Source organism: Sebastes umbrosus, chromosome 1 (genome assembly GCF_015220745.1).
Source record: "Sebastes umbrosus isolate fSebUmb1 chromosome 1, fSebUmb1.pri, whole genome shotgun sequence".
In the NCBI taxonomy this organism is placed as follows: domain Eukaryota; kingdom Metazoa; phylum Chordata; class Actinopteri; order Perciformes; family Sebastidae; genus Sebastes; species Sebastes umbrosus.
The window spans coordinates 8,792,088-8,820,040 of record NC_051269.1 but is presented as its reverse complement, the minus strand read 5'-3'; the positions used below and the strand labels follow the sequence as shown (position 1 = coordinate 8,820,040).

Sequence of the window (27,953 nt, the reverse complement as noted above, 5' to 3'; positions counted from 1 at the left end):
TTGTAATATTGTCTTGCAATCTTTCAAATGAAGTTCACTTGAAGCTGTACTCAAATAGCACCCCAAGAACCAGTGATTGTCATTTTGAAGTGTCAAAACATTTTGTTTGTGACGAGGTTTAGGGTTTGTTGGTTAAAATTAGGTCTCAGTGTTGGATTTTGACTCTGGTTACTTGTCCATCTCGCAGTAGAGCTCATGGGATTAGGGTAAGGGGAAGGCAAGGGGGGGGGGACTGTGGACTCCAACAGTCTTATTAGTCATACATGATATTTTAGAAGCTTCTGGCTTCATGTACGTAGATGAACACTTTTTTCATCACGCCACTGAGAAAATGATGTTTAGCAATGTTCACGATAAGCTGTGATTGGCCTTTCTGCATCATCTGTATGATAAAAATGAATAGCTGATTTGAAACCTTTGTGCTATAATAACTTTTCTTGATGATCATATTGAGAGTGGTTGCTTGGGGTGCTGTCAGTTCCTTGGTGGTGTTAATTACTGTCACAAGGAGGTGTGTGTGCTGTTTGTGGTTGGGGGGTCACTGACATCTTATAAACACCAGAGGGAGCTTCAAGTTGCTAAGGTGTAAACATAATGCTAATGTTACCAGCTTCTCTGTCATCAACCTAGTGCCTTGACATTACACCATGTCACCAACTCTTTTAGTGAGTTAAGTATTCTAACATTGTGAATACTGATTAAGAAATATGAATTCACTTATGCGTTGTCTTTACTTTGTGCCTATTCAGGGTCACAAGGGCATGCTGGATTCTATCCCAATACGCATTGGACAGAAGGCAGAGAAACACCCTGGACGGTCCACCATAACCCTTTTAAAATATGGTATGACAGATATTACAGATCTATTCTAGATATCACAATTTGCGATTCATGCGTAGAGGTTTCTGTACATGCATGTCATTGGTTCATATTTTGTGTGTTTGCCTTTTATTTTATGTTTTCATTTAACTCACTTAGAAATATAGAAGTCAAGATAAAAAAATCAGTTAATTACTTTCCTTTATATCTCTGCTTGTAATTGTTTATTTATTATTTCACTATTGTATTATCTGATTTAAAATATAGTGATGTACTGCAGCTTTTTTATAGTCTTTTCTGAGAGTATGATGATAAATGTGCAATAAAATATAACCAGCATAGCCAGTCACAGAGTTCTGTTACAAGACGGTTGTGTCACCTATTGTATGCAGCTGATGTAATGCTCCCAGTATAGACACTTAAATATGTATTAAGACATTCACTCAGGCATCAGTAGCCTATCCGTCTCAACAGGCCAATAGTGAGCATGGCACTTATATTTTTGTTAAAGGGGTACAGGTTAAAGGTTTTTCAAGTCCGTCTTAAAACATTGCTCATATGCTCATATATACATTGAAACAGTTATTGCTTGCTGTTATCATTCCTCCTGTTCATACCGGTCATTAAAACATGCCTTTCTAATGCACTTCCAATGTACAGTAGGTGATGGGGTACAAAATTTACAGCTTTTGTTCTGTGTAAAAATACATTCCCAAGTTTATCTGAAGATAAAATGGGGTGTCAACAGTGTGAGTTAGACAAATTAAGTCAGTATCTTCCCTCTTTGTTTTTCCCCAGACAGTGATTACTGTTTGAATGTTCATATGGGCTTGTGACATTTTTTTAAGACAGACTTGAAAAGTCCCTTTTCACCACTATTTCATAATACTAAGTAGATGGTAAATTAGCCATTTTAAGTGCACAGTAAATTTCTTTTGTTCCTATATTATACTTAGTGAAATGCTATATACATTTTTACTAGATTTGCACTTTTCCGATCAAATATATTTTTTTCCTAATATAGAAAACAAATTTACTAAACCAACTAACTGATGCTATATTATTCCTCATCTACAGTACACAGGAAGTGGAAGAAGAAGAAAGGAAAAGAAAGGAGACTTGTGTGAGATGGATCCAAGCCAACTGACAGAAACATCAAAGAAAGGTTTGAGAGATAGCTGAAGGTATAACACTAACTAACTGTTGTAACATATACCTGCAATTGTTCCAGGACAAAGTAGAAAATACTCGAGGATAAAGGGGAAATAATGCAAGCAATTCTCAATAAATCACCTAAATGACGTTTATTTGCATTGGTGTGCACCACTCACAGAATGAACATGTTAATTGGCAGTCTGTGTAATTAAAAGTATTCCTGCATGAGAAAATGTTGTCTTGGGAATACAGTTATATTGGAAGGCTCATTCAGAAATGGGCAAGCATGCAAAGTGAAGAGAAGAACTGGATTTTCTTCTGTATCTCCATGTAAAGAACCACTTATCTGCAGGGGATAGAAATGACCAGAATTAAAAACAAGTCAATAAATGAATAAATCTATTACTTTATTCAAGGTGAAGCAATGTAATCCACAACTGCTGTACACACGAAGTTATGCAAAATTAACGAATAAATATTAAAGATGATATTTTACACTAACTAACCAGAGACAACTAACTAAATGATATGCCCATTATTTATTATGGGCATACGGAGCATTTAATAGTAATTTGGATTTAATTAGAATTCAAATGAAAGCCTACATTTTACTCAAATTAATTTAAAAAGTACTATATACTTAAACTGGTATCTGGTAGCTGATAGTCCCTTATGGACGGACACACAACTGAAGGAGTATATTCAAGAAAATGAATTGAAACACATATCTCTTATGTAGAAAAAGTCCCGTGTTAAAGATTCTCAATACGATATCCAGAGCATTAATTTAGCGGCAAACGACTATTTGCAATATAAAGATATAGAGGTGTAATGTCTAATGAAGTCACTCTCCCTCTGTGTGTGTTGTAATCCGAGCTTCTCTGTGCTTTGTTTACGTAGCTGGGCCGGCCATGCGTGCATGTTAGTGCATGTAAGTCTCCCTGTTATGCCCCACTGGCTAGCTAATGGTCGCCGCTCTGCACTGCTACAATACGTTGGTTACTGCTGATAACACCGTCCCAACCAATGGCGATGGCGTGAAGTGTAACTCCGGTTCCCCCCAGGATAACACTGTTGGCTCTGTCAGCAGTGTTGCCATTGTTTGCACTGTTAATGTTGTTAACACTGTTAGCTGCTAGTAGCTGGCACAGCCGTTGAGAGAGTTGTGTTGCTGCAATCCCTCTGCTCGAATATCGTATTGAGCACCTTTAAAAAAAATCTAAATTGTCTTAGAACAGAAGTACACTATAACTTAGCATGTCACTCAATTAACTCAATCAACATTTTGGATTCAAAATTATGCAATGCTGTTTCATCAAAGGGCTAGGTAAGAAGCCAAGTTTTCAATTCATTTTTAAAAAATCTGTAGTTTTGTCACAAATAACGGGTTACTTTAACAGAACTTTTGCACTAAGTACACTTACCAAATTAATCCATGAAGAGTCAATCACTGACAGCCTCACGCACTCATGTCTCTTTGTAGAGATCTAAAACAACCTGTAAATTTGCAAGGGTTACCTGGCACTCTTGTCAACACACTAAACAAACAAATTTTAATCATGAATGCTGAAATACATATACAGACAATGTATAACTTTACCATAATCTTGATGAAACTCTGTACGTGTTTAACCTCAATTAGAGTTGTAGTGAACAAAACTAGACTAAAATACTATGATATCATTACTCAGCAACCACCTTTTGACTATAAAAGACTTAAAAGCTGTTAATACTGACCTTATTATTACACTCAGGTCTTATTCTGTTATGTGAGTTTTGAGTATTTTTTCACCACATGAAGACAAATTTGTCGAGAAGGTCATGTCCTTGGTTTCAGCATGCACCGCATCACATATGATGTTGTATAAAAAACATGTTTATATAATTTTATGTCTCAAATTAAATAGATATTAGGATAACACCAACATCTTTGCATCATCTATCAATCAACAAAAACAAATCATGCCTGTTTTACTAGAGTTTTAAACTTTACAGGTAACCGCTTTAATATTATAAGTAATACACATCTAAATGCAGACAGTACCACGATATTAACTACATTACATTTGTCACATACTAACAACAAAAAATGAGAAGGCCCACCTTTTAAATATTTACCTTACTTGAACTCCCTGTTTTCAGTATTCTGAACGCAATTCAGTACGTATCCTTTTCGGAGTCGACTCAAGAAAACAGCAAAGAAAAGCTTCACTCTCAATCTCTCTTTTCCTCACTCCCTTTCTGCTTTTAGTAATATGAATTTCTCTATCATGCGAGATCAAATGATAACACACACACATGATCACACACGCACACTCTCACACATAGACTCGCGCACGCACACAAACAAAGTTTTCGCTGTGCTGCCTAACACCTGCACAGAGATGTCTTATTTATCACACGTAAGGGAATATTAGCTGCTTTGGAATTCAAAAATGTCTGGGCCACCCTGAAGACTAGACAGTGTTTACCCAAAACCAACAGGTGGTCTATTAGGTGGACAAATTGTGAATCTGTTTTCATTTAGGCAAATATTTGCAGTTGATTATTGGTTCTATTTATTTTTACCAGTTAATACAGTGGATGCAGATAAAGGCTTATAAACAAACAAATTCAGAAAATAGAGTATATTATTACATATTAACCACGGAGTTTTTGTTAGTGTACAGAATTATAAAGGCTTAGAGCAGCTGCACTGGTCCGATATCTCTTCCAATCTCAAATATGCATGGGAGCTTCCCAGTTTGTTTTATTTGTTTATTTACCTTCTCTTAGAGACCTTTCCATGTTTACAGTACAGTATGTCTTACTTTCCTAGTGAGTGTTGTTACTTTATTATTATTAATGTAGTGTTTACCAGATTCCCTACCTCATCTCCTCCTCTTGTTTGCAGCGTTACATACGTTAACAGCACACTGGCCTTTACAGCACTGGCTGACATAACACAATAAAGACCATCCCATACAACTGAAATGGTGAGGTAACCGGTGGAAAAATGCATTACAATTGAATCATTGTCATGCGTTAATTTCCTTTGGATGACATAATTTCATCACTGCATGTTTACATAAGCCATACATGAACATAAACTCCACACAAAACGAAGAATATTAATAGAGAAACCACAAGAAGTTCTCATCAAACAGTTTCTGTTTTCCAATATTATATTTTCGGACTAACTTTTCTCTAACCCAGCGCCCTGCACTTCGTACCATAAACGACTCAGTCACACATAGCTCATTTGGGTGGCACATTATTCCAAATACTTACAGCACAAGCATTTCTAGCAGCAGAGGCCCCCCGCAGGAACCGAACAATAAGGAATGCCAGCACCAAGCTGCGCCCATCAAACTCATCAAACTACAGAGAAACAGAAATAACAACAAACTTCTGTAGGTCTCTACTTATCATGATACAGAACCTAACTAAACTGAAGTTGATGAGTTTGTAACCTAGTGACAATACTGATAGTCTGAAACAAGAATAGGGAGCTTCACAGCTTGGAATTTTTACTGAGGTGCTTAGTAACAGGATGCTAAAATACATCAGACATGTAATTAACTGAAGCATTTGTAAACAATTGCAATAGTAAGAGGATGGGCATTTGTGAGCTGGAGGCTATATTTGTTTTAAGTCCTAATAAGACCAAAGAAAGGCCAGACATATTGGATATCACCTTTTTATTGCAACTTAATCACACCACAAGAGAATACTTTCACAGCGCCCCAGGTGTCATCTTTCTTTGGAGAGAAAGCACAACAGTATAATGGACCATTATGGGATCCTAAATTAGCCTCAACTGAGCACTTGGCCCGATGCTCAAGAGATGTTTGAAACAATGTCACTGCCAAAGGTTTGTCTGATGGTATAACAAAACTTGTGTGAGTGCAGATGGAGAAAATAATCCTGTAATGAGACTTTCTGGCCCACATTCAAGTAGATTCTGAGTAATAGCTTAATTCTTCATTTAAATTTTAACAATAAAGTCCTATAGTAACTAAAAAATACATCAATTATTCCTCGTAGTTAAACCACTTGGTTCATCGGTTTGGTTTTTGGACAGGAATCTGCAATTTTGATCTGGGGTATCATTTAATGTTAATGCTCTTGTTGTATCATACAGGATACGGTGACACCGGTTGTGATGATGGGGTGGAGAAGGTCATCTGACATCACTCTCAAAGACGAGCTTTGTGACCTAAACAGGAGGGCTGTTCCTGCGTGGTGTTCAGAGGTTTCAGTATAAAAGACGCACTCCCAGGCTCGTCAGAAGCTTTGGACTGACGGGCTGCCAACCAAGGTGAGTCTTCTAGTGACTTTTAATGAATTCAATGATTAGTTAAGATTGCAGAAAGTTTCACGTGTTTCTTTTTCTAATTTGACTTTTTCTTAGTATCCACATAACAACTGCCTCACTTGGCAACAAAAAGGTAAATGTTATCATGCAACTAGTGACTTGACTGAAAAAAGGGATACTAAATCAAATTAAAAATGTATTGATAAGCCATGCACTTTTTAATTTTATTTGATCTTAAAATGTATTTCTGTAAATCCAAATTTTGTTATTTCATTTATATTTTAATTACAGAGTTGCCATGAGTACGGACGCGGAAATGGAGTGTTATGGCCCGGCGGCCATATACCTCCGGAAATCTGAAAGGGAGAGAATAGAGTCTCAAAACGCTCCCTTTGAGGCCAAATCAGCTTATTACGTGACGGTGCCCACTGAGATGTATGTGAAGGGGAAAGTAGTGAAAAAGGAGGGTGGCAAAGCCACCGTTGAAATACATGGTGGGAAGGTATGTAGACATCTATTGTCTTATAATACAATAGACACAAATACAAATAATGGCTACATATCCTCACACTTTATGGCGCCACACATTCTTATCACTAATTCTTCACTGTTTTTGGTGCAGACTGTCACTGTAAAGGACGATGACATCTTCCCCATGAACCCTCCAAAGTACGATAAGCTTGAGGACATGGCCATGATGACCCACCTCAGTGAGCCTGCTGTGCTGTATAACCTCAAAGAGCGCTATGCAGCGTGGATGATCTACGTAAGACTAGTTGTTGCACTGTAATACAGTATGTATTGCAAGTATGAAGCTGATGTTTAATATATACAGTATGTCCTCTTCTTGTAACAGACCTACTCAGGGCTGTTCTGCGTGACTGTGAACCCTTACAAGTGGCTCCCAGTGTATGACGCAGCGGTTGTAGCAGCATACAGAGGCAAAAAGAGGATTGAGGCTCCACCCCACATCTTCTCCATCTCGGACAATGCCTATCAGTTCATGCTCCAAGGTATCAATCAGGTTTTAGGCTGCAATCTGTCCTGAATCTGTCACTCTATAAAAAATGATACACTGTTTTGATATCTTTACAACAGTTTGTTGTCACTTGTAAACATGCAATTTATTGTGACTCTCTGACTGCTGCGATATAAAAAAAATAATGCAATAATACAATTTAAAGGTCCCATATCGTGCTCATTTTCAGGTTCATACTTGTATTTTGTGTTTTTACTAGAACATGTTTACATGCTGTAATGTTAAAAAAAAACTTTATTTTCCTCATACTGTCTGCCTGAATATACCTGTATTTACCCTCTGTCTGAAACACTCCGTTTTAGCGCATTTCAACGGAATGGCAATGGAATTGCGTTGCTAAACTGTTTGGGTCCATGTTTACTTCCTGTCAGCTGATGTTATTTACATACACTGCAACAGGAAATAAATTGGGACACATTTAGAATGTTTACGTTTAAAACTGCGTAATGGTCTCAATATTGTATATTTGTGACATCACCAATGGACAAAAATCCTAACGGCTTGTTTCAAATGCACAATTTCTGAATAAGGACTGTGTGTATTTCTCCGTATATTGAGCGTTTTGATAGTTTAACAGTATTTATAAAGCACTTAAACCTGCTTTATAATATAAAAGACATGAAAATCTCACCTTTTACAATATATGGGACCTTTAAGATAAATGAATGCAATAACATAATGTGTGTGTTCAAATTTCAATCTCTCAACAGATCGTGAGAATCAGTCAATCTTGATTACGTAAGTCAATGCTTTTGGATTGATATAGCTCAGACTGATTTTTTCTGTACATGTATCATGTCTGACTTACCCCAACATGTGTGTCATACTGTATAATTATCTTCATTCTAGTGGAGAATCTGGTGCAGGAAAGACTGTCAACACCAAACGTGTCATCCAGTACTTTGCGACAATCGCAGTGGCTGGAGGAGGAAAGAAAACTGAGCAACTATCAAAGATGCAGGTAAATAATGTGATATATACTGTACGTATGTATGATATCTATGAAAGTGTAAATGCAAACACATGTCATGTGTCATTGTTTTAAGGGGTCGCTGGAGGATCAAATCATTGCAGCCAACCCACTGCTGGAGGCTTATGGTAATGCCAAAACTGTGAGGAATGACAACTCATCCCGCTTTGTAAGTTTCGGTTCACAAGATCCTGCTGCTTTAAAATAGTGTCTGCTTTAAGATAGTCTTCACCGCCCTCAGTATTTTTGTTTGTCTTTACACTATAGAATGTTGTGCAATATCAAAATTGAGAAGTGTGCTGTTTTTGTTTGTATAGTACTGAATAGTAACATTTACTACCAAATATAAGTAGACCAGAGTGAGTCACTCACAAATATGCTTACACTGATAACTGCATACCTCTGTAGGGTAAATTCATCAGAATCCATTTTGGATCAACTGGAAAGTTGGCTTCAGCTGACATTGAAACATGTAAGCCTCCAGCCACTCATTATCCAGAAGGTTTGACGAAAGGACAAACTGTAAACCAGTGTATCGCTTTGATTTCTAGATCTGCTGGAGAAGTCTCGAGTGACGTTCCAGCTGTCTGCTGAGAGGAGCTACCACATCTTCTATCAGCTCGCAACAGGCCACAAAATTGAGCTGATAGGTGAGACATTTAGCCATGTATCATTTTATAGAATAAATGCGTGCTTCACCTGAATCTGTGTAATGAAATACAATAAATGTTTTTCAGAGGCTCTCCTCATCACCACCAATCCGTACGACTTTCCCATGATAAGTCACGGTGAAATCACTGTCAAGAGTATCAACGACATCGAGGAGTTCATCGCCACTGATGTGAGCAGACACGCTGCAAAATCCAAAACATTGATACTGTAACTTTAAGGGATTAAATATTGTACATACTGTAAGGGGCTCCTCAGATGTCATTGTGATGTATTGTTGGAGCAACTGATAACCCACAATGAACCAGTAAACCTTCGTCTGTAATGAGGATCCTTTACTGAAAGACAAAAGCATATATATTTATAAATATATATGGGAAATCTGTGTTTTTGATTTCTGCAGACTGCCATCGACATCCTGGGCTTCACTGCTGAAGAGAAGATAAGCATTTACAAGCTGACTGGAGCTGTGATGCATCACGGAAACATGAAGTTTAAGCAGAAGCAGCGTGAAGAGCAGGCTGAGCCTGACGGCACTGAGGGTAAAATTTGTTAATATCATACTTGTGCAACCAACTACTCATTACTAAAATACTGTAATGATTCTTTCACTGCATACGTTTAATCAGAGTTCTACTTTTATACTGTGTATTTGTTTATTCAATCATTCTTCCACAATTGAGAATGATGGCATTGTAAAAGTTAGTGTTAAAAGTTCTAGGGTGTTGCAGGGTGTCTCAGTTTACCCTTAGAGACCCAGTGAAAATGAAAAATGCATTTTCCTAGTTTTAATCCTGTGTCCTTGTGTTAATTGTTCATTTATCTCTTGTTGTGTGCCAAATATATGTAAAAAAAATCTGTAACAGAGTATTATATTTTGCCGGATAACACTAAACAACCGTCTTACTTTTTCCAGCGAGTGAGTGGGGAGCTCCGGGCGCCATTCATCTGCATGTACTGCCCGCGCTGCAGTGATACAGAGCCAGTTGACAATTTCCCTTTTATCTGTCCCTTGTCCTGATCTAACAATTGGTTAGGGAGTTGTGTGTGTGTGTGTAGCCAACAATACTCTCTAGCTCCGTATTGCGCTAAACTCCAAGCTCAAATATAGGAGAATATTCTGTTTCACTGTGAAATATGTCACAGTACAGAAGCTAAAGACGCTCTAACTTTCCATTTCACTGCACCTTTAAGGTCAGGTTAAGGAATCCAGATAACTAGAGGGAGCTCAGAATAGAACTGCTGGTCCTTTGCATCGACAGGAGCCAGTTGAGGTGGTTTGGGCATCTGATAAGGATGCCTCCCAGTTGCTTCCCAAGTAATATATTCTGGGCACATCCAACTGGGAGGAGACCCTGTGGCAGACCCAGAAAATGCTGGATCCCATTTGGCTCAGGAATGCCTTAGGATTCCCCGGGAGGGGCTGGAGGATTATATTGAGGAGAACAATGTCTGGGATACCCTACACTTTGTCACAGTGATCTGGATCTAAATAAGCAGCACACCATGAATGAATGGATGTTGTAAAAAATACTGTAGATTTTCAGATCATCACCAATCACATTTGTAACTTAGTGGCAACATTGAGTGATAATCTTTGTGTTTTGTTTTGTTTTTATCAGAGGCAGATAAAATCGCCTACCTCCTGGGCCTGAACTCTGCTGAAATGCACAAGGCTTTATGTTATCCAAGAGTCAAGGTCGGCAATGAAATGGTGGTTAAAGGTCAAACAGTGCCACAGGTAATTTACTTAAAATATTAGTTAATGAACATAAATGTATTAATTAATATAAAAATACCACTTGTTCCGTATAACCAGAACTCCAACTCTTTGAATCTTTAGGTGCATAATTCAGTGATGGCTCTCAGTAAGTCCGTTTACGAGAAAATGTTCTTGTGGATGGTCATCAGAATTAATGAGATGCTGGATACCAAGCAGCCCAGAAACTTTTTCATTGGTGTCTTAGACATTGCAGGGTTTGAAATCTTTGATGTGAGTAAACAACACATTGTACTAGTTAAGTTTTACAGAGTGAACCGGTACAATACAAGTTTGACACCTTCTTTCCCATTTCAAGTACAACAGCTTGGAGCAGCTGTGCATCAACTTCACCAATGAAAAACTGCAACAGTTTTTCAACCACCACATGTTTGTGCTGGAGCAAGAAGAGTACAAGAAAGAGGGCATTGAATGGGAGTTCATTGATTTTGGTATGGACTTGGCTGCCTGCATTGAGCTGATTGAGAAGGTGAGCGACATGCTGTATATTCACAAACACAGAAAACTATCCAATGACTTGAAGGTTTTTGTTTTAAATAATCATTTCATCATGACAGCCGATGGGCATCTTCTCCATCCTTGAAGAGGAGTGCATGTTCCCCAAGGCAACAGATATGACCTTCAAGAACAAACTCTTTGACCAGCATCTTGGAAAAAGTGCTCCCTTCCAGAAACCCAAACCTGCCAAAGGCAAAGCTGAGGCCCATTTCTCCCTGATGCACTATGCCGGCACTGTTGATTACAATGTCACAGGCTGGCTGGATAAGAACAAAGACCCCCTGAACGACTCAGTGGTTCAACTCTACCAGAAGTCTTCAGTCAAGCTGTTGTCTCACCTCTATGCAGCACATGCCGGAGCAGAAGGTAGTTTTTCATATATAAGGTACCACACACCATGTAAGATGGAATAAAATTTGCTGGATCATGATAATTTCATAGTTTAGTTTTTTACAGAGAAGGAATAAGGGAAGCTGAGGGTGTTTATGCAAAATCCTCCACAAAGAATTTAAGATAAAAAGTATATTTGCCAACGTCAATACTATCATGTAAATGCTTTTTACAGAGGGTAAAGGAAAGAAGGCTGCCAAGAAGAAGGGCGGCTCCTTCCAGACAGTATCGGCTCTCTTCAGGGTAATTTTTCACTAATACATTTTGTGATCACTTTTAATACCTACATGTATATGAACGACTGTCCACCGTGCAGGGATTGTTCATAATAGGAGATCCTGACACTAAGCTTTACACAAGAACCAAGCATGTAGTTCATTGGTGACTCGTTTATACCATAGATTTCTTTTCTTTTTTTAATAATCAAATGTTTATTTTCAATACTGGAGGTTAGATTGAGTATAACAGCAAATAATCAGCCTCTACATACATCTATAATTCTGGAAATATTATTCATCAACGGCCCGACAAATGGATTTTATTTGCCCCTCCAGTCTTTTTTTAAAAAAGCCTCCTCCCTTCCCTTACTCTGGATGCCACATAGGTAAGACAACCCAAAAATCACAAAAACAGAAAAGTAAAATATATTTATATATACTTGTATATAAAGTAAAAAAAAAAAAAAAAAAATCTGGATCTGGAGTTCATGGGGAGCTTCAACCTTAATTCTAAGGACTTTTTTTTTTTTTACCATAGATTTCTTCTTGTAGCAGATCAGGTTTGTTACCTGAATACTGCAGATCAAGGTGATGTATTAATTACGGGTGGTCTGGTCTCCTGATACTGGAAACTGGGAGAAGCAAGCAAAATGACAAAATTCTTTCAAAACAGTAAAACATTTACTAATGAAACATATATATATACTTTAGTATATACATAAGTTTAGACGTACCACCAAACCTCTCCCTTTCAAGCTCTACAAACTGAAACTTCAATGTTAAGCTCATTTATTTGCCACCATTTCTATTTTTGTGCTGTTATCTAAAAGTTATGGAACATGTATTATAGGACAGCGTAGTCATATCACTGTCAAATTCTTTGGGGAAAATATAAATTAGAAATGTTTTGTCCATCAACAGGAAAACTTGGGCAAACTGATGACCAACTTAAGAAGCACTCACCCACACTTTGTGCGCTGTTTGATTCCCAATGAGTCAAAAACACCAGGTAGGTCCCAAAAAAAGAATTCATACCTCACTTTTCATCTACTGTATGGTTAGCCTGCCTGTCCCATAGTTGCTGTTCAAATCAAGGCGATGTCTGCGAATGACACACCTTTACATTACCACGGATCTGTGCGAGGGCTTCATCAGCTATCATATTGGGGTGTGCTTGTTCCTGTTAAAGGTCTCATGGAGAACTTCCTGGTCATCCACCAGCTGAGGTGTAACGGTGTACTAGAAGGTATCAGGATCTGCAGGAAAGGTTTCCCCAGCAGAATCCTCTACGGTGACTTCAAGCAGAGGTACAGTAACTATTTCTGTACCTCTCAGTCCACATTTGTTGATTCTGTCCTGTTGATGAAGTCTGATTTAAATAAATCCTTTCAGATACAAAGTATTGAATGCCAGTGTCATCCCTGAGGGACAGTTCATCGACAACAAGAAGGCCTCAGAGAAACTGCTGGAATCCATAAATGTGGATAAATCCCAGTACAGATTTGGCCATACCAAGGTACAGTACATGAACAGACTTCATTACAGTCATGAAATAATGAAACTAGCTTGAAACAGAACCAAAGTGTTTTGATTAAATTAATGTTATTGCGTCTATCGTCAGGTATTCTTCAAGGCTGGAGTACTGGGTATGCTTGAGGAGATGAGAGATGAGAAACTGGTTGAGCTGGTCACAATGACTCAGGCTCTCTGCAGAGGTTTCCTCATGAGACGAGAATTTGCCAAAATGATGGAGAGAAGGTGGGCTTAGTGTTTTGTAATACACTGTGGCACTTATAGCAAAAAAACATAGAATTTGCTGTAGGTGTGGGATGATGCAGTATTATACTGTATGTGCAGTACAGTGATGCTGTGTTTTCTTGCTCATACCCTGGACATTGAGTCAGTCACTACCAAGGAAAAGTCGCGCTACACACAGCTACAGATGTAAAAGACGACTGAATGAGTCAAAGTACCGAGACTATGAAGTGAAATACTCATTGCTGTAAACTCTTTTTCTGATCAACATCCTGTATATGTAGTGTACATTATGTTGTGCAGGTTAGATGTTTAACCAGCATATTCTTCATACTTCCAGTAACTATAATTGTGAATGCAGTTACTGGACTTGCTGTTGTAGAGTCTGTGCTAGTGTACTGGTTGCCTCAAAGTGGTCGCTCCTGGTTAATATTTAATTCAGTTCAGTGTATGTCTGACATCCTAATGAGATCCAGAGAGACTTAGGAGTCTGCTCCTCTAGCTTTGCAGAGTATAGGAATGAAAAATATTTTCTACTAAAATCCTTCTAATTATTGAATTAATGGTTTTACTTAATTATGATGCTCCAAAATAAATGGTAACTAGGTGGAACAGAAACTTTTTGCATAATTGCATTTCATTTGGCATCCTCCAGTGCCATGGCAAGTGCAAGCCACATGGTAGACTACTAGAGGACACGTACTCCTCTAATTATCCGAGGGAGCTTTCTTCATATGTACCAAATCCTCTGTTTCAATTCTTTATTTTGAACTCTAACGTGGGGACAAGAAACGGGAGTGTGTTACCTAACTGCAGTTTTTGATCAGATAGACCACTTGATCTCTCTTCTGCTCTGGAGGAAAGAGCAGAGAAGATGTGATTACACTGGGTGGGTCAGATCTATGGGTTCATATCTGGGGTGCCTTTTGATGGCTCTTCCTTCATTGGCCAGGAGTTCTAAGCTGATATAATTTCTACACACAAAAAGGGATGTAAGGGTTGCAGCAATAAGACAGAGTTTCACCTAATTGTCTTATTGTCTTAAGTAAGGGTGTGTTTTTCCTATTAAACTGGAGAGGAACAATTCAGTTTATTTTGCTCTGTCTTGTATCACCAGGGAAGCCATTTACTCCATCCAGTACAACATCCGCTCATTCATGAATGTCAAAACCTGGCCATGGATGAAGCTGTACTTCAGAATAAAGCCTCTGCTGAAGAGCGCAGAGACTGAAAAGGAGATGGCCCAAATGAAAGAGGATTTTGGAAAGATGAAAGAGGATCTAGCAAAGACTCAGTCTAAGAAAAAAGAACTGGAGGAGAAGATGGTTTCTCTGCTGCAGGAGAAGAACGACTTGCAGCTCCAAATTCAGTCTGTACGTTACAAAGAAAGAGGGAATTGCTTTTTTTTTCAGAGACCTTGGTTTTAAAGTTCAATAAATATCATTTTGATTTTATGTCCCATCAAATCTAGGAAGCTGAAAACCTCAGTGATGCGGAGGAAAGGTGTGAGGGGCTCATTAAAGCAAAAATCCAGCTTGAGGCCAAAGCCAAAGAGACGGCTGAGAGACTGGAGGATGAGGAGGAAATGAATGGTGAGCTGACGGCAAAGAAGAGGAAGCTGGAGGACGAGTGCTCTGAGTTGAAGAAAGACATTGATGACTTGGAGCTCACCCTGGCTAAAGTGGAGAAGGAGAAGCATGCCACTGAGAACAAGGTTCAGTCTCGCATTTCTCTTTACTAAACTGTGCGGATTAGAAACACACTGTGATTAAATATTAAATAATTGTATTTATATAAACTGTTAAGGTTAAAAACCTGGTTGAGGAAATGACATCTCAAGATGAGACCATTGCCAAGTTGACCAAAGAGAAGAAAGCCCTCCAAGAGGCCCATCAGCAGACCCTTGATGACCTGCAGGCAGAGGAAGACAAAGTCAACACTCTGACCAAGGCCAATGCCAAGCTGGAGCAGCAAGTGGACGACGTAAGAGGCTGTGTTTTTGTTTGAAACGAGTGCACCAAAGTCTTTCTATATTGGTACTCATTACACTCTGTGTGAATTCACCAGATTGAAGGTTCCTTGGAGCAAGAGAGGAAGCTCCGTATGGATCTTGAGCGATCAAAAAGGAAGCTGGAAGGAGATCTGAAACTGGCTCATGAGTGCATAATGGATCTGGAGAATGATAAGCAGCAGTCTGATGAGAAAATAAAGAAGTATGTAATAATGAGAATTGAATTTATAAACTCCACAATTCCCCAAATAACAGTGTGCATCTAACATTTTTCATTATTTTTGCTAACAAAGGAGGGACTTTGAGATGAGTCAGCTTCTCGGCAAGATAGAAGATGAACAGTTACTTGGAGTTCAACTTCATAAGAAAATCAAAGAACTGCAGGTGACGTGTAGAGTAGATATGTGTTTGGGCTTTGTGGAGGGGAATTTTGTTGAAGGATTGTGTCTCGATCAAAAATATGTTTGCAGTAAATTCTTATGGAAGTTACTGATGGATGGATGGAGGGGATGTTATGTTTATAATGTTTATAATTAAGTCATTTGAATAACTTTAACAAGTATTTAGGATTCGTGAAAAGTGAATTATTTAAAACATCGTCATAATCTAATTGGTGTTGGCTTCACTTGACACTTTTAAGTGTCTTGTTTAACTGCTGTTTCACATTTCTGCTTATACCAATTTTGAAATGTTGAGTTCAGTTGACTTTCTGTGTTGTGACAAGTTACATCGTCTTATTTTTTCATATAATACAATTTTGTCACAGACCCCAAAAAAGCAAAGTCATACTTTATACTGTACATCTGAAATAAGGCTCGGCATTCAGGCCATTTGAACACGACTACAGCGTGTACTTTTCTTTTTGCATCACAGGCTCGTATTGAGGAGCTGGAGGAGGAGATTGAGGCCGAGCGGGCTGCTCGGGCCAAGGTGGAGAAGCAGAGGGCTGATCTCTCCAGGGAACTTGAGGAGATCAGCGAGAGGCTGGAAGAAGCTGGCGGAGCGACGTCCGTTCAGATCGAGATGAGCAAGAAGCGCGAGGCCGAGTTTCAGAAGCTGCGTCGTGATCTCGAAGAGTCCACCCTGCAGCACGAGTCTACCGCTGCAGCTCTCCGCAAGAAACAGGCTGACAGCGTGGCAGAGCTTGGAGAACAGATTGACAACCTCCAGAGAGTCAAACAGAAGCTGGAGAAAGAGAAGAGCGAATACAAGATGGAGATCGATGACCTCAGCAGCAACATGGAGGCTGTCGCCAAATCAAAGGTCAAATTTAAAAATGTTTCTGTCATTTAAAGTGTAATAACTACCTCAATACGTGTTTTATCATCTACAGTAGCATTATGAAGACTGTGGACTCAACATTGTTGATTTATGTCCTTAGGGTAACCTGGAGAAAATGTGCCGTACTCTTGAGGATCAACTGAGTGAATTAAAAACCAAGAATGAAGAGCATGTGCGTCAGTTGAATGAAATGAATGTTCAAAGATCAAGACTGATGACTGAAAATGGTGAGTGTGAAACTGCAGTGTTTCAGAAAACATTACGATTTGAGTCGGCACAAATTACTAACCAAAGCATCATTTTCCCATCAGGGGAGTTTGGCCGTCAGTTGGAGGAAAAGGAGTCTCTTGTTTCACAGCTTACAAGAGGAAAACAGGCTTATATTCACCAAATTGAGGAGCTCAAAAGGCACCTTGAAGATGAAGTTAAGGTATTGCAGTATGCTTTTGTTTAATGTACAAACAAATGATCTAATGTATTTCTTAATAAGAAGATATTTGATTTACCACTTTATGTATTTTGTCATTATTAGGCCAAGAACGCCCTGGCTCATTCTGTCCAGTCATCTCGTCATGACTGCGACCTGCTCAGAGAGCAGTATGAGGAGGAGCAGGAGGCCAAATCTGAGCTGCAACGTGCACTATCCAAGGCCAACAGCGAGGTGGCTCAGTGGAGAGCCAAATACGAGACTGATGCCATTCAGCGCACTGAGGAGCTGGAGGAGGCTAAGTAAGTCATTTGGAGGGATACACCTACACAGGAGCCTGAGTCTGTTATCACGTGCATCAATTCTATAACTCATCATAACATGATTCTTCAGGAAAAAGCTTGCTCAGCGTCTTCAGGATGCAGAGGAATCCATCGAGGCTGTGAACGCTAAATGCGCCTCTCTGGAAAAGACGAAGCAGAGACTGCTGGGTGAAGTGGAAGACATGATGATTGATGTGGAGAGAGCTAATGCTCTGGCTGCCAACCTCGACAAGAAGCAAAGGAACTTTGACAAGGTTACATTTTTATTTGTGCCCCGTGTGCTTCAATGAAGACTGTAGAATTGTGAATTACTGAAACACAAGGGTCTTTTTTTTATGTTTTCAGGTTCTTGCCGAGTGGAAGCAGAAGTATGAGGAAAGCCAGGCAGAGCTGGAGGGATCTCTAAAAGAATCTCGTTCTCTCAGCACTGAGATGTTCAAGCTGAAAAATTCATATGAAGAAACTTTGGACCACCTGGAGACCCTGAAGAGAGAGAACAAGAATCTGCAACGTAAGACAACAAATCCTGCGTGATTGTTGACATTAAATACACTCTTTACGATTTAGGAAAAACAAGAACCTACAGCAAATGCAAAATTAATGCAAGTTAAATTGTTTAAACAAGTTTGGTCTCCAGTGGCAGGCCTGATCATACTAGAGAAAATTGGATAAAAAAATGTGTATAATACTATAATTACAACTCTAAACTTTGCTGAGGAAGACATTTGAATGTATCATGTGAATTTTGTGTTTTCTCCACAGAGGAAATCTCCGATTTGACTGAAAATATTGCTGAATCAGGAAAGACGATTCATGAGCTGGAAAAGGGGAAGAAGACAGCCGAGAATGACAAAGCAGAAGTCCAGACCGCCCTAGAGGAGGCAGAGGTATTTAAAATGACTTATTTGCAAAGAAAAATCCAAACAAAGAATCTTGATCTTGATCCAAAAAATGCACCCTTCTGTATACGTAACACTTCTTCATTCTGAAGCTTTCCACCTTTACATTTCATTTTGTAGGCCACACTGGAGCACGAAGAATCAAAGATCATGCGTGTTCAGCTCGAGCTCACCCAGGTGAAGAACGAAATTGACAGAAAACTCGCAGAGAAGGACGAGGAGATCGATCAGATCAAGAGGAACAGCCAGAGAGTGATTGAGTCCATGCAGAGCACCTTGGATGCTGAGGTCAGGAGCAGGAACGATGCCCTGAGAATCAAGAAGAAGATGGAGGGAGACCTCAATGAGATGGAGATTCAGCTGAGCCATGCCAACCGCCAGGCAGCTGAAGCCCAGAAACAGCTGAGGAACGTGCAGGGACAGCTTAAGGTCAGGCAATAAACATGTAATATATAAACATCTACAAAAATACAGCTATGTGGCTCAAACATATGTAAATGGAGTTTGTATTACCTTCAGGATGCGATACTGCACCTTGATGAAGCTCTCAGAGGTGAGGCGGACATGAAGGAGCAGGTTGCCATGGTGGAGCGCAGGAACAACCTGATGCTGGCTGAGATCGAGGAGCTGAGAGCTGCACTGGAGCAGACGGAGAGGAGCCGCAAAGTGGCTGAACAGGAGCTGATTGATGCCAGCGAGCGCGTGGGACTGCTGCACTCTCAGGTATTATATACAGTATTTGTATTTTATAAGTACTGTTAAATACAAGACAATGTATAGAAAGTAAATGTATAGAAACCTCACCATATATTTCTTCCTTTAGAACACAAATCTCATAAACACTAAAAGGAAGTTGGAGGCCGACCTTGTCCAGGTCCAAGGTGAAGTGGAAGATGCAGTCCAGGAAGCAAGAAACGCTGAAGAAAAGGCCAAGAAGGCCATCACTGATGTGAGTCCTCTTTTAGTACTTTAGCATCTGCTTAATGTGTCATTTAAAACCCAGCTGCTTATACAGAAGATTGGAGCTCAAAGTTTGAGACATTCCAGTGGTTACCTTGGAGCAGCCTCTGGTTTTAAATACAGGTTAGCTAGATGAAATTGCCGACTAATGAATAGTTATGAATAAAGTAGAATATACAACAGGTGTGAGAGAAAAACAGTCTCAGACAGCCATCAACAATACAATTTAGGAGATGTTAAAACAATGTTGGAAACTGTCGCTATACATCTATTCTAGCAATGGCCAGTGCATCTTGGTTATATAACAGTAGTATTTTTAAAGTTGTCGCTTCTGTTAAACTAAACTGTAACAATCAATTAACTCAAAAAGAGTTTTTCTAGTCTTCCGATCACTCAAAGCGCTTTACACTACATGTCAGCATTCACCCATTCACACACACATTCACACACTGATGGCAGAGGCTGCTAAGGTGCCAACTTTGCCCATCAGGATCTAATCTAAACACTCATTCACACACCGATGGCTCAGCCTTCAGGAGCAATTTGGTTAAGTGTCTTGCTCAAGAACACATCGACATGTGACCAAACCTTCCGATTGGTGGACGACCTGCTCTTACCCTCTGAGCCACAGCCGCCCCAAATCAGTGTGGGACAAAGAAATATGACATTTTATGGACATTACAATTTCATTATAACTTAAAGTACATTTTTGTGTTATATTTACAGCGTGATTCTGTAGTAATCTACCCTTTTTGTTTTACATTAGGCTTACAAATTAGGCGTTACTTTCCTTGATCTTTCTGCTCATTGGCCTTCTTACAATCACTGCATGTTTAGGCTGCCATGATGGCAGAAGAGCTGAAGAAGGAGCAGGACACCAGCTCTCATTTGGAGAGGATGAAGAAGAACCTGGAGGTGACAGTGAAAGACCTGCAGCACCGTCTGGATGAAGCTGAGAATCTCGCCCTGAAGGGCGGCAAGAAGCAGCTCCAGAAACTGGAGGCTAGGGTAAGTTCACTATATAGGAAAATGATTTTCGTTTTGATTTTGTCTCTCTGCTCTTGCAATTTGGATTTGAAATAGAACCATTTTACCTTTAATTTGAGGACATTTACATCCCCCCTACAATTATTTATTTTCTACTTTTAACAAATATGTTTATCAACAAGCTCATAAAAGATTTGTTATCGGTTCAAACACATTCAGTTCTGTCACCATAAAATCTGCGCTTCTTATCGTCCAGGTCCGAGAGCTCGAGGCTGAGGTCGAGGCCGAGCAGAGACGCGGAGCTGAAGCTGTGAAAGGCGTCCGCAAATATGAACGCAGAGTGAAGGAGCTGACTTACCAGGTACAGAGAACAAAAACACATTACATTGTGCACCTTTAAATGTAACTTTGAGAGTGACACAACTGCTTATTATCATATGATATTTTTCTTTAAATTGTGCGGCTGAAGACTAACTGGATGTAGAATATGTTTCAAACCCCTAGAGGGCATGAATTCCCATCACATGTCTGAATCTCTGACAGACATACAAAGTGATATAGAGCTAAAAATACACACTCTACTGTTGCAGCTATAGATACATACAGTTATGTGCTTATACAGTATTAGTATGACCACTTGTGTGAGATTTATAGATGTGTTTAACAGATTTTCTCTGTGAGAATTTGCTAAGAGGAGGAACCTGCACAAACACTCAGTTCTAACAGACAGCTTGATTGACAGCACTGAAGGATCCTTGTGCAAGTGGTTAAAATGAAATATGTAAGTTTCTCTGCTGTTGTGCATTAATTCACATCTTCAGTGTTTGTAGCTTGTTTGGTTGCTCCTGTTAGTCGTTCTGAAGTGACTTCAGTTGAAGAGTCCACATCCTACATTTAAAGGAAGGAATGTACTGTACTGTGTGCTCTCGAGCGTTTTTAACAATATTCCTAAAAGACGTTGGGATGATGTTAGTGGCTTTAGTGCTGGTCTCAAACAGACTATACTGTATACCGCCACTAGACTGAGGAGGACAAGAAGAACATCGCCCGACTTCAGGATCTGGTGGACAAGCTGCAGCTGAAAGTGAAATCCTACAAGAGGCAGTCTGAGGAGGCCGTGAGTGTGAAATATTCAACACATGCAACGCAAATAGGCGTCACACCAGTAACACCTTTTATAACACCAGAGCACTGACAGCATGATTTAATGGTTTTTCATTTCATACAACTGGTAAGATAGTTCAAGACGTTTAACTTTTTTTTTTTTTTTTTTAAGTTATTTTTTTGGGGGCATTTTTCCATTTTTATTGAGAGGACAGTGGATGGAGTCTTGGAAAGGGGGGAGAGAGAGTGGATGCGGAAAGGGCCACAGGCCGGATTCGAACCCGGGCCGCCGCGGTCAGGACCAAGCCTTGTTATATGGGCACCCGCTCTACCAACTGAGCTTACCCAGGCACTCCACCCATTTAACTTTGTGCTTTCCAGGAGGAGCAGGCCAACACTCACCTCACCAGGTACAGGAAGACGCAGCATGAGATGGAGGAAGCCGAGGAGAGAGCCGACATCGCCGAGTCTCAGGTCAACAAGCTGAGAGCCAAAAGCCGTGAGATCGTCAGGGTATATTCATTTTTTATTTCTTGTCGTTCAGTACACTGTAATGATATTTATACAAGGAATTTCTGTACCTTTATATGTTGACAATCCACTAACTTCTCACTCGTCTCTTTGTATTTGTTTAAAGGGAAAGGACGCCGAAGAGTGAGCATCATCTAGACGAGATTGTACAAGAAATCATACAATATGATTTTTTTGTCTGATGTGTCACAAGAAATAAATCTGCATGCAATTGAATGCCTTTTTGTGCCATTAATCTGTTTGTTTCACTCGTAATTCAAAGAATGTATGGAGTTAATTATACACAAATATTACAAGCAGAAAGTTCAAATGTAAGATCATATACTGTCTTTTTAAAAGAATATTTTTTACACAAGCAGTGTCTCAACTCTGAGGATTTATCTGAAATCTCCTCTGGATTATTTAGAATATACTGTATACTGTAATCACACAGAAATAACTCCATTCATTTGCCAACTACTTGCAGAGATTCCTTCATCATAGCCTCTTAGTGCACCTCCACAACATCAAAGTGGATGACATCAGCTCCAGCTGAAGACAATTATTGTCATTTTTTATACATTTAAAATAGTCAATGAAAGTGTCAGAAATCAGACAAATCATCTTTTATCAGGAGAACATAAATCGAATTGCTAATTGTAACACTGGAGACACACTGACTTTGAGTGGTGTAATTGGTGTCTAAATGTGAGCAGCAGCATGTGTAGCTTCACCGTTCAAAATAGCCGGGTTGTCAACCGTCGCCCGTTATCACCTAAAAGTCCCCCAGGTTACGATAACTGCAAATCTTTGCCTCGTGGTGATAATGTTACTGACAGCCCGGTGACCTTACAGTTTATTTTATGTGCTTCAAAACACATGTTGCACCATCTCAAGTTGTGATGAAAATAGACCCATTAGTGAACCACAACACGCGGTGATACCTCAGTGTGTCTGAGCACAGTGATGATGTCTCTGCTTCGCTAACTACACCGTAGGTTAGCATTCATTATAAGAAATAAAGCATTTTGCTTTTCTCTGAATAGCCAGTTAAGAAATTACAACCTTACTTGAGGCTTGACCAGTATTCTGACTTAAAAACTTACAAAATACTGTACAGGTACTTGTGATTTTTAGAGGATAAAGTAAGAAGATAAAGAAGACAGAAGGACGCTGGTTAGATTATAATATAGGTGTTTCAAAGTTTGAACAGATTTGGCCTTGTATTAACCCTAAGAGACCCACAATAGAGCCGTTTTTGTCTGTTTCAGGGGGGTCTTTAGGGGGACATAGCAGGTCAACAGTAGATGTCACATAGAAGTGGTGTACATCATCTGAAAGCTGGGAACCTGAAGATTAATTTGAGATGCAGCTCAGCACTGTGTGTCCAGTTGTTCTAGTCATAAATCAGAAATAAACATTAATTAATTAATTATAACAAATTGTTAGAACATTATGACAGCAGTATATGATGATCATTCCCGTGCTCTATTACATAATAGAACATGACATAACATAAGTTGTTGCAGTAATGTTTGGGTTGATGCTATTTGTTACACAGATTTGGTGCTAAATTTAACAATTTTTTTGACCACTGGAGAATTGATAAAAATCGTCAATGATCCCGCCCTAATACCACATTAAGACACCAAGACCTTGAGGAACACCATAGAAAAAGCCATGCTGTGATTTGGTTTCAAAAACTTTTGACATTTGGAGATTTCTGCAAGAATTGCATTCTTCAGCGATTAGATGGCGAACTCTTCTGCCCTGGAAACTGCTCAGAAACCCCCTTATTGTCAATCTAGCTAACATGAAAGCCATCCATCCTCTGAATGCTGAATGGTCTCTAGTTTGTGGCTGTAAAGTTTCATGAGGCTGTGATTATCCTAGAGGTCACATTGGGTTCATTGGATCCACAAGAGTCTCCGCTTTCCAGTCATATCCAATTTATGTAATCCCACGACTGCATGTGATTATCATAAAGTTGGCATGTCTGTAAAGGGGAGACTCATGGCTACCCATAGAACCCATTTACATTCACATATCTGGAGGTCAGAGGTCAACGGACCCCTTTGAAAATGGCCACTGCTGGCATGACATGGTTGGTACCAATGGGTTCCTCCGCGGGTCTCAGATTGTATTTTATACAATCATACATATATTTTACTTCTCAAATCCTGTTGGTTCAGAAATGGTTTCATGAAGAGTGGACTGTAGGAAAAGGACAGGAGTGAAAATTAATTTAAATTAAGCTTTTGGGAGGAAAGAACCAAGATAAACGGTCCATCTGAAGTAAGGAATGAAAATCCTTCTAGATAGGAAACATGGTAATGTAGACCATGATGAAGTATCTGCATTGTCTACCATCAGATATTTTGCTCTAACATTAATGCAGAAGTAACTACCTCTTTAACATAATGTGGTTATATTGTTGCATTGTGGGCAAATCTGCAGTATGCAAGACTGCTCTATATGGTAATACTGCATGTACTGGGTTTTGCGGCAGTGTGATGAAGTACCTTGATCTGTCAGGTATATAAATCACTTAATTAGCCAAAAACACCAAAGTGGTTATTTATCTATAAAGAAATCTGGATTGATTTTCTGGAAACTTCACTCTATCAAGCTATACAGTATATCAATACTGTAGTATAAAACTACATCTGCCATGATAGATGAGTTTATCCCCATCAGTCAAGGACTCTTTACTTTATATACTGTGTGTCGTACATTAGGATCCCCATATTGTATTTACATTTCTCATCTTATTATTACTTTTGTTTGAGACCTAAAGCTTCTTGGACAATCATAGACATTGGACAAATGTGGTTGATTATTCTGTCTTATTAATTAGTAATCCTTTAAAATTTAGTTTTTTTTATCAGTGCAGGCAGTTGCGGCTGCAGAAAGCCGTGAGTAAGAAGTCTTACGACTATGATATATTGATATAAGCATCAGTGGTTTGTTATATTTGAGACTAAGACCACCATGGAAGTGAGTGTTTTATATCAAAGGTTGTTCCACAATAAGACTTGAGGCAAGTGACAAATGGCTTTGCTATGAGAACACTGCTGAGGAGACAGCTATATTTGTATTTCTTCCAAATAAGCACACCCGGCAGCATAAGAGATCAAGTTTCACATTTTATTGAATATATAGGCCTCTTTCGTAGGGTGTGAAGTCTTCAGTATTTAGCTCCTAATGCCCTCTCCCCTGTCTTTGCCAGTTCAGTGTCATCTTTCAACAAGGAAAGAATGCAAACTACTACACATCATCAACATGATCCCCTTCTGTCCTGCGTATGGGGAACAAACACTTGCCTTTAGGGAAGGTCAAGCCACACAGCCTGGCCTTGTCTTTAGTTCATCTGTCGGGAGGATCACACACAGTACAAGACCATTTAAAGAAAGGGTTTATAAATACATCCGCGCCCTTGAGACACCACAAGTGCCTGTCTTGAAAAACCTGGAGACACAAATCTAATCACCTGTTCACTGGAGATTCCACATCGGACAATAGAGCTACCGAGTTTACTGTCCAATAAACCGGGGCACTTTAAGGAGCACGACATGCAGGGCTTTCCAAAGCCAAGAGCCGAGTCACGGGATGTCGGGAGTCAAGGAGAGTCACCTTACTAGAATAGGTGATAAAATGGGGTCGAAGTCGTTTCTCATGTCTGACAATGACAGTTGAGTTGTCAACAGCAAACCTTTGACTTTCATCAGCACAGAGGGGAGATGAGAGGGTCAACGACTGAGCAACGCCACTGACTGGTTATACTGTCAGACATGCAGAGGTGTAATCAGATATGCTGGAAAATATGGGAGTGAAAGTGACAAAAAAAATATTAGATATAAACATTTAAATTTGTTTTCAAATAAATCAGGTTAATTTAAGCAATAGAAAAAAGTGATTTGTTAAAAACAAGCCTTGATATAATTCTCTATAATTCTAATTTTCAGTAGACATTTGAAGTTTTATTGTTTATGTGAGCAAACTAATGCTTGGGATGGTCAAACTGTCAACATTATGATTAAAATGTAAAATATGAAAGAGTGATTAACTGAGGTGACTCAAATGTGCTCATCTTTTGTGCTACTAGATTATTAGTATGGTTGTTAATGGTTTGATTAAAGTCATTTTTGTCACTGTTTCGGATATAACAGTGCTAATCTGAAATATATATGTGTATTCTGAAGAGGTTTGTCAGTAAAATGTAGTCCTGCTAGATGATAAAACAAATGTAAGAGACTAAATTTAGTTGCATTAAACAATAAATTGTTTAAACAAAAAAAAAAAAAAAGAATCTTTATAATCTCGATAATAAGCATCCTTCAAGGTTCATTCAGTATTTAATGAAAGGAATAATCACCAGTTTTTTATTTATTAATTTGCAGCTTCTTCAGTTTTATTTTGCATTAGTATGCTAATCTTAAACCCATAAGCAGTGATTCAGGTAAAAACAAAATGTCAATTCAATTCTGTTTAATTCAAAAACACTTTATTTGTCCCTCAAAGTGTCAATTTGAGGCAAGTTTACAAACACAAATACACATTAAGAACTCATTCATACAATCTAAACATACAACTAATGATGTTAGAAAGACTTGAAATACACAAGGATGGATGACAGTGGCCGATCCGTAGCTGGCCGTGTCTAACTAAATGAAACATGACATTCATTTGGCCTGTGATCTGAATGAAAGCGATGCTGTAATACAGTCGGACTGTTGACATCACTAGTGTTTGTAAACACTGGCATTGTATTTAGAATCATAATCAGTTGAAAACACCCTTCAGATTACTACATGAGTCAAACTCAGTGTATTTGAAAATACATTCATTCAGTCAAAAAAGATTTGCAGTGTTTAAATACCTCTCTGTGTGTGCTGTGGCCGCGATCGTGTGATCATAGTCGGTCATAATATCAGCTTTCAGAGACAGTCCCTAGAAAGCTGAAGACCTTTGACCCAGCCAGATGACCCCATTTAGGATGGACACGTCTGTCATCCGTCTTGAGCTCTAGGATCCTCACACCCTCATGAACCAGCACAGAAATCAGACATCTGAGCCAGCAGATCACTGAACAATTGTCATTCTGTAGATTCATAAGAGTAGCTCGGCATTTTAGAAACAATTGTGGGTCAAAAATAGTGAAAAAGAAGCCTCAGACTGTGTTAGAGAACTGTCAGTAGCGGATTAATGGAAACCTGAGACTGTCTCCCCTCCAGACAGCTCCCTAGACGTCATGTGTACTTATATCAGCAGCCAGAGTGTAAACATACCAACAACAAGTCTTCACTTCTTACTTTAATATTGTATGTCCAGATCATTTACAATCGGCTACACTTGCTAATCTTTTGTCTGGAGCCGCCATGACAAGTAGGTTTGATTAGATTTATTTAAAATGATCTGTTAAGAGCACCAAATGAGATCGTGGTGTTTACAGATCTCCTTCCATCCCATGATTCAAATCAAAATAAATAACTTCACATTCCATACGGTGTGTAGTTCAAGTTCAAGTTTATTTGTGTGACACAATTTCATACAAAATGCAATTACTCAGACTGTAGACTTGCTTGAACGCAATAAGTACAAAAATAGAGCGAGGACCCCCGAAATCCTCACCTGTCTGTTCCTTTATGCACTATAATCAGGTTTAATATACGGACGCAGAGACGAAATTATTCCTCAGTAATTGCAAAAACTCTTTGGGATAATATGTCATAAGTCTAAAAACAGGACTGCTTTTCTTAGACCAGTTTAAATAATATCTGGTCAAATTAGTCCCGATGAAAACATGTGACAGAGAAGATAGAAAATGTCAAACTTTTGACACCACTCTCTGCTGCACAAGT

The 27,953-nt window shown here is 39.1% G+C and overlaps 1 protein-coding gene and 2 long non-coding RNA genes across 4 annotated transcripts; 1 reads left to right on the top strand and 2 right to left on the bottom strand.

Moving 5' to 3' along the window:
• The first annotated feature begins 693 nt into the window (after window positions 1–693).
• On the top strand, window positions 694–22,348 carry LOC119490648 (myosin heavy chain, fast skeletal muscle-like). 2 transcript variants are annotated; one of them, XM_037774161.1, is made up of 43 exons: window positions 695–843; window positions 1,897–1,984; window positions 6,098–6,274; window positions 6,368–6,404; window positions 6,563–6,773; window positions 6,894–7,037; window positions 7,128–7,284; window positions 8,021–8,048; window positions 8,160–8,271; window positions 8,357–8,449; window positions 8,689–8,752; window positions 8,832–8,930; window positions 9,018–9,121; window positions 9,353–9,491; window positions 10,572–10,690; window positions 10,793–10,942; window positions 11,028–11,198; window positions 11,287–11,593; window positions 11,793–11,860; window positions 12,757–12,844; window positions 13,025–13,142; window positions 13,228–13,351; window positions 13,457–13,593; window positions 14,708–14,963; window positions 15,062–15,304; window positions 15,397–15,573; window positions 15,658–15,803; window positions 15,895–15,985; window positions 16,475–16,864; window positions 16,983–17,109; window positions 17,194–17,312; window positions 17,415–17,611; window positions 17,703–17,886; window positions 17,978–18,143; window positions 18,395–18,519; window positions 18,652–18,960; window positions 19,051–19,254; window positions 19,355–19,480; window positions 20,329–20,499; window positions 20,735–20,839; window positions 21,500–21,595; window positions 21,964–22,095; window positions 22,220–22,348. In XM_037774161.1, exons 5-43 carry the CDS (start codon window positions 6,570–6,572, stop codon window positions 22,238–22,240), a joined length of 5,811 nt encoding a protein of 1,936 aa, XP_037630089.1. In that variant the 5' UTR covers window positions 695–843; window positions 1,897–1,984; window positions 6,098–6,274; window positions 6,368–6,404; window positions 6,563–6,569; the 3' UTR covers window positions 22,241–22,348. The 2 variants fall into 2 exon arrangements, with proteins under 2 accessions (XP_037630099.1, XP_037630089.1); XM_037774171.1 differs by lacking the exons at window positions 21,500–21,595; window positions 21,964–22,095; window positions 22,220–22,348 and adding an exon at window positions 21,146–21,252 and having other exon boundaries at window positions 694–843.
• A 2,877-nt stretch (window positions 22,349–25,225) lies between these two features.
• Window positions 25,226–25,721, bottom strand: LOC119490677. Its single transcript, XR_005207455.1, has 2 exons — window positions 25,583–25,721; window positions 25,226–25,462 (listed from the first exon to the last, which is right to left on the bottom strand). It is a non-coding gene; the product is annotated as an uncharacterized LOC119490677 (long non-coding RNA).
• Window positions 25,722–25,775: 54 nt separating this feature from the next.
• On the bottom strand, window positions 25,776–27,513 carry LOC119490671. Its single transcript, XR_005207454.1, has 3 exons — window positions 27,381–27,513; window positions 26,972–27,193; window positions 25,776–25,906 (listed from the first exon to the last, which is right to left on the bottom strand). It is a non-coding gene; the product is annotated as an uncharacterized LOC119490671 (long non-coding RNA).
• Window positions 27,514–27,953: the final 440 nt, after the last annotated feature.

What these genes read in the sequence shown, in the direction of transcription:
- LOC119490648 (XM_037774161.1), top strand. Translation starts at nt 6,570, where the DNA reads ATGAGTACGGACGCGGAAATGGAGTGTTATGGCCCGGCGGCCATATAC. An exon ending in ACAGATTTGGCCATACCAAG is followed by an intron (nt 13,352 to 13,456) that starts GTACAGTACATG and finishes GTCTATCGTCAG; the next exon opens with GTATTCTTCAAGGCTGGAGT. An exon ending in ACCTTGAAGATGAAGTTAAG is followed by an intron (nt 17,313 to 17,414) that starts GTATTGCAGTAT and finishes TGTCATTATTAG; the next exon opens with GCCAAGAACGCCCTGGCTCA.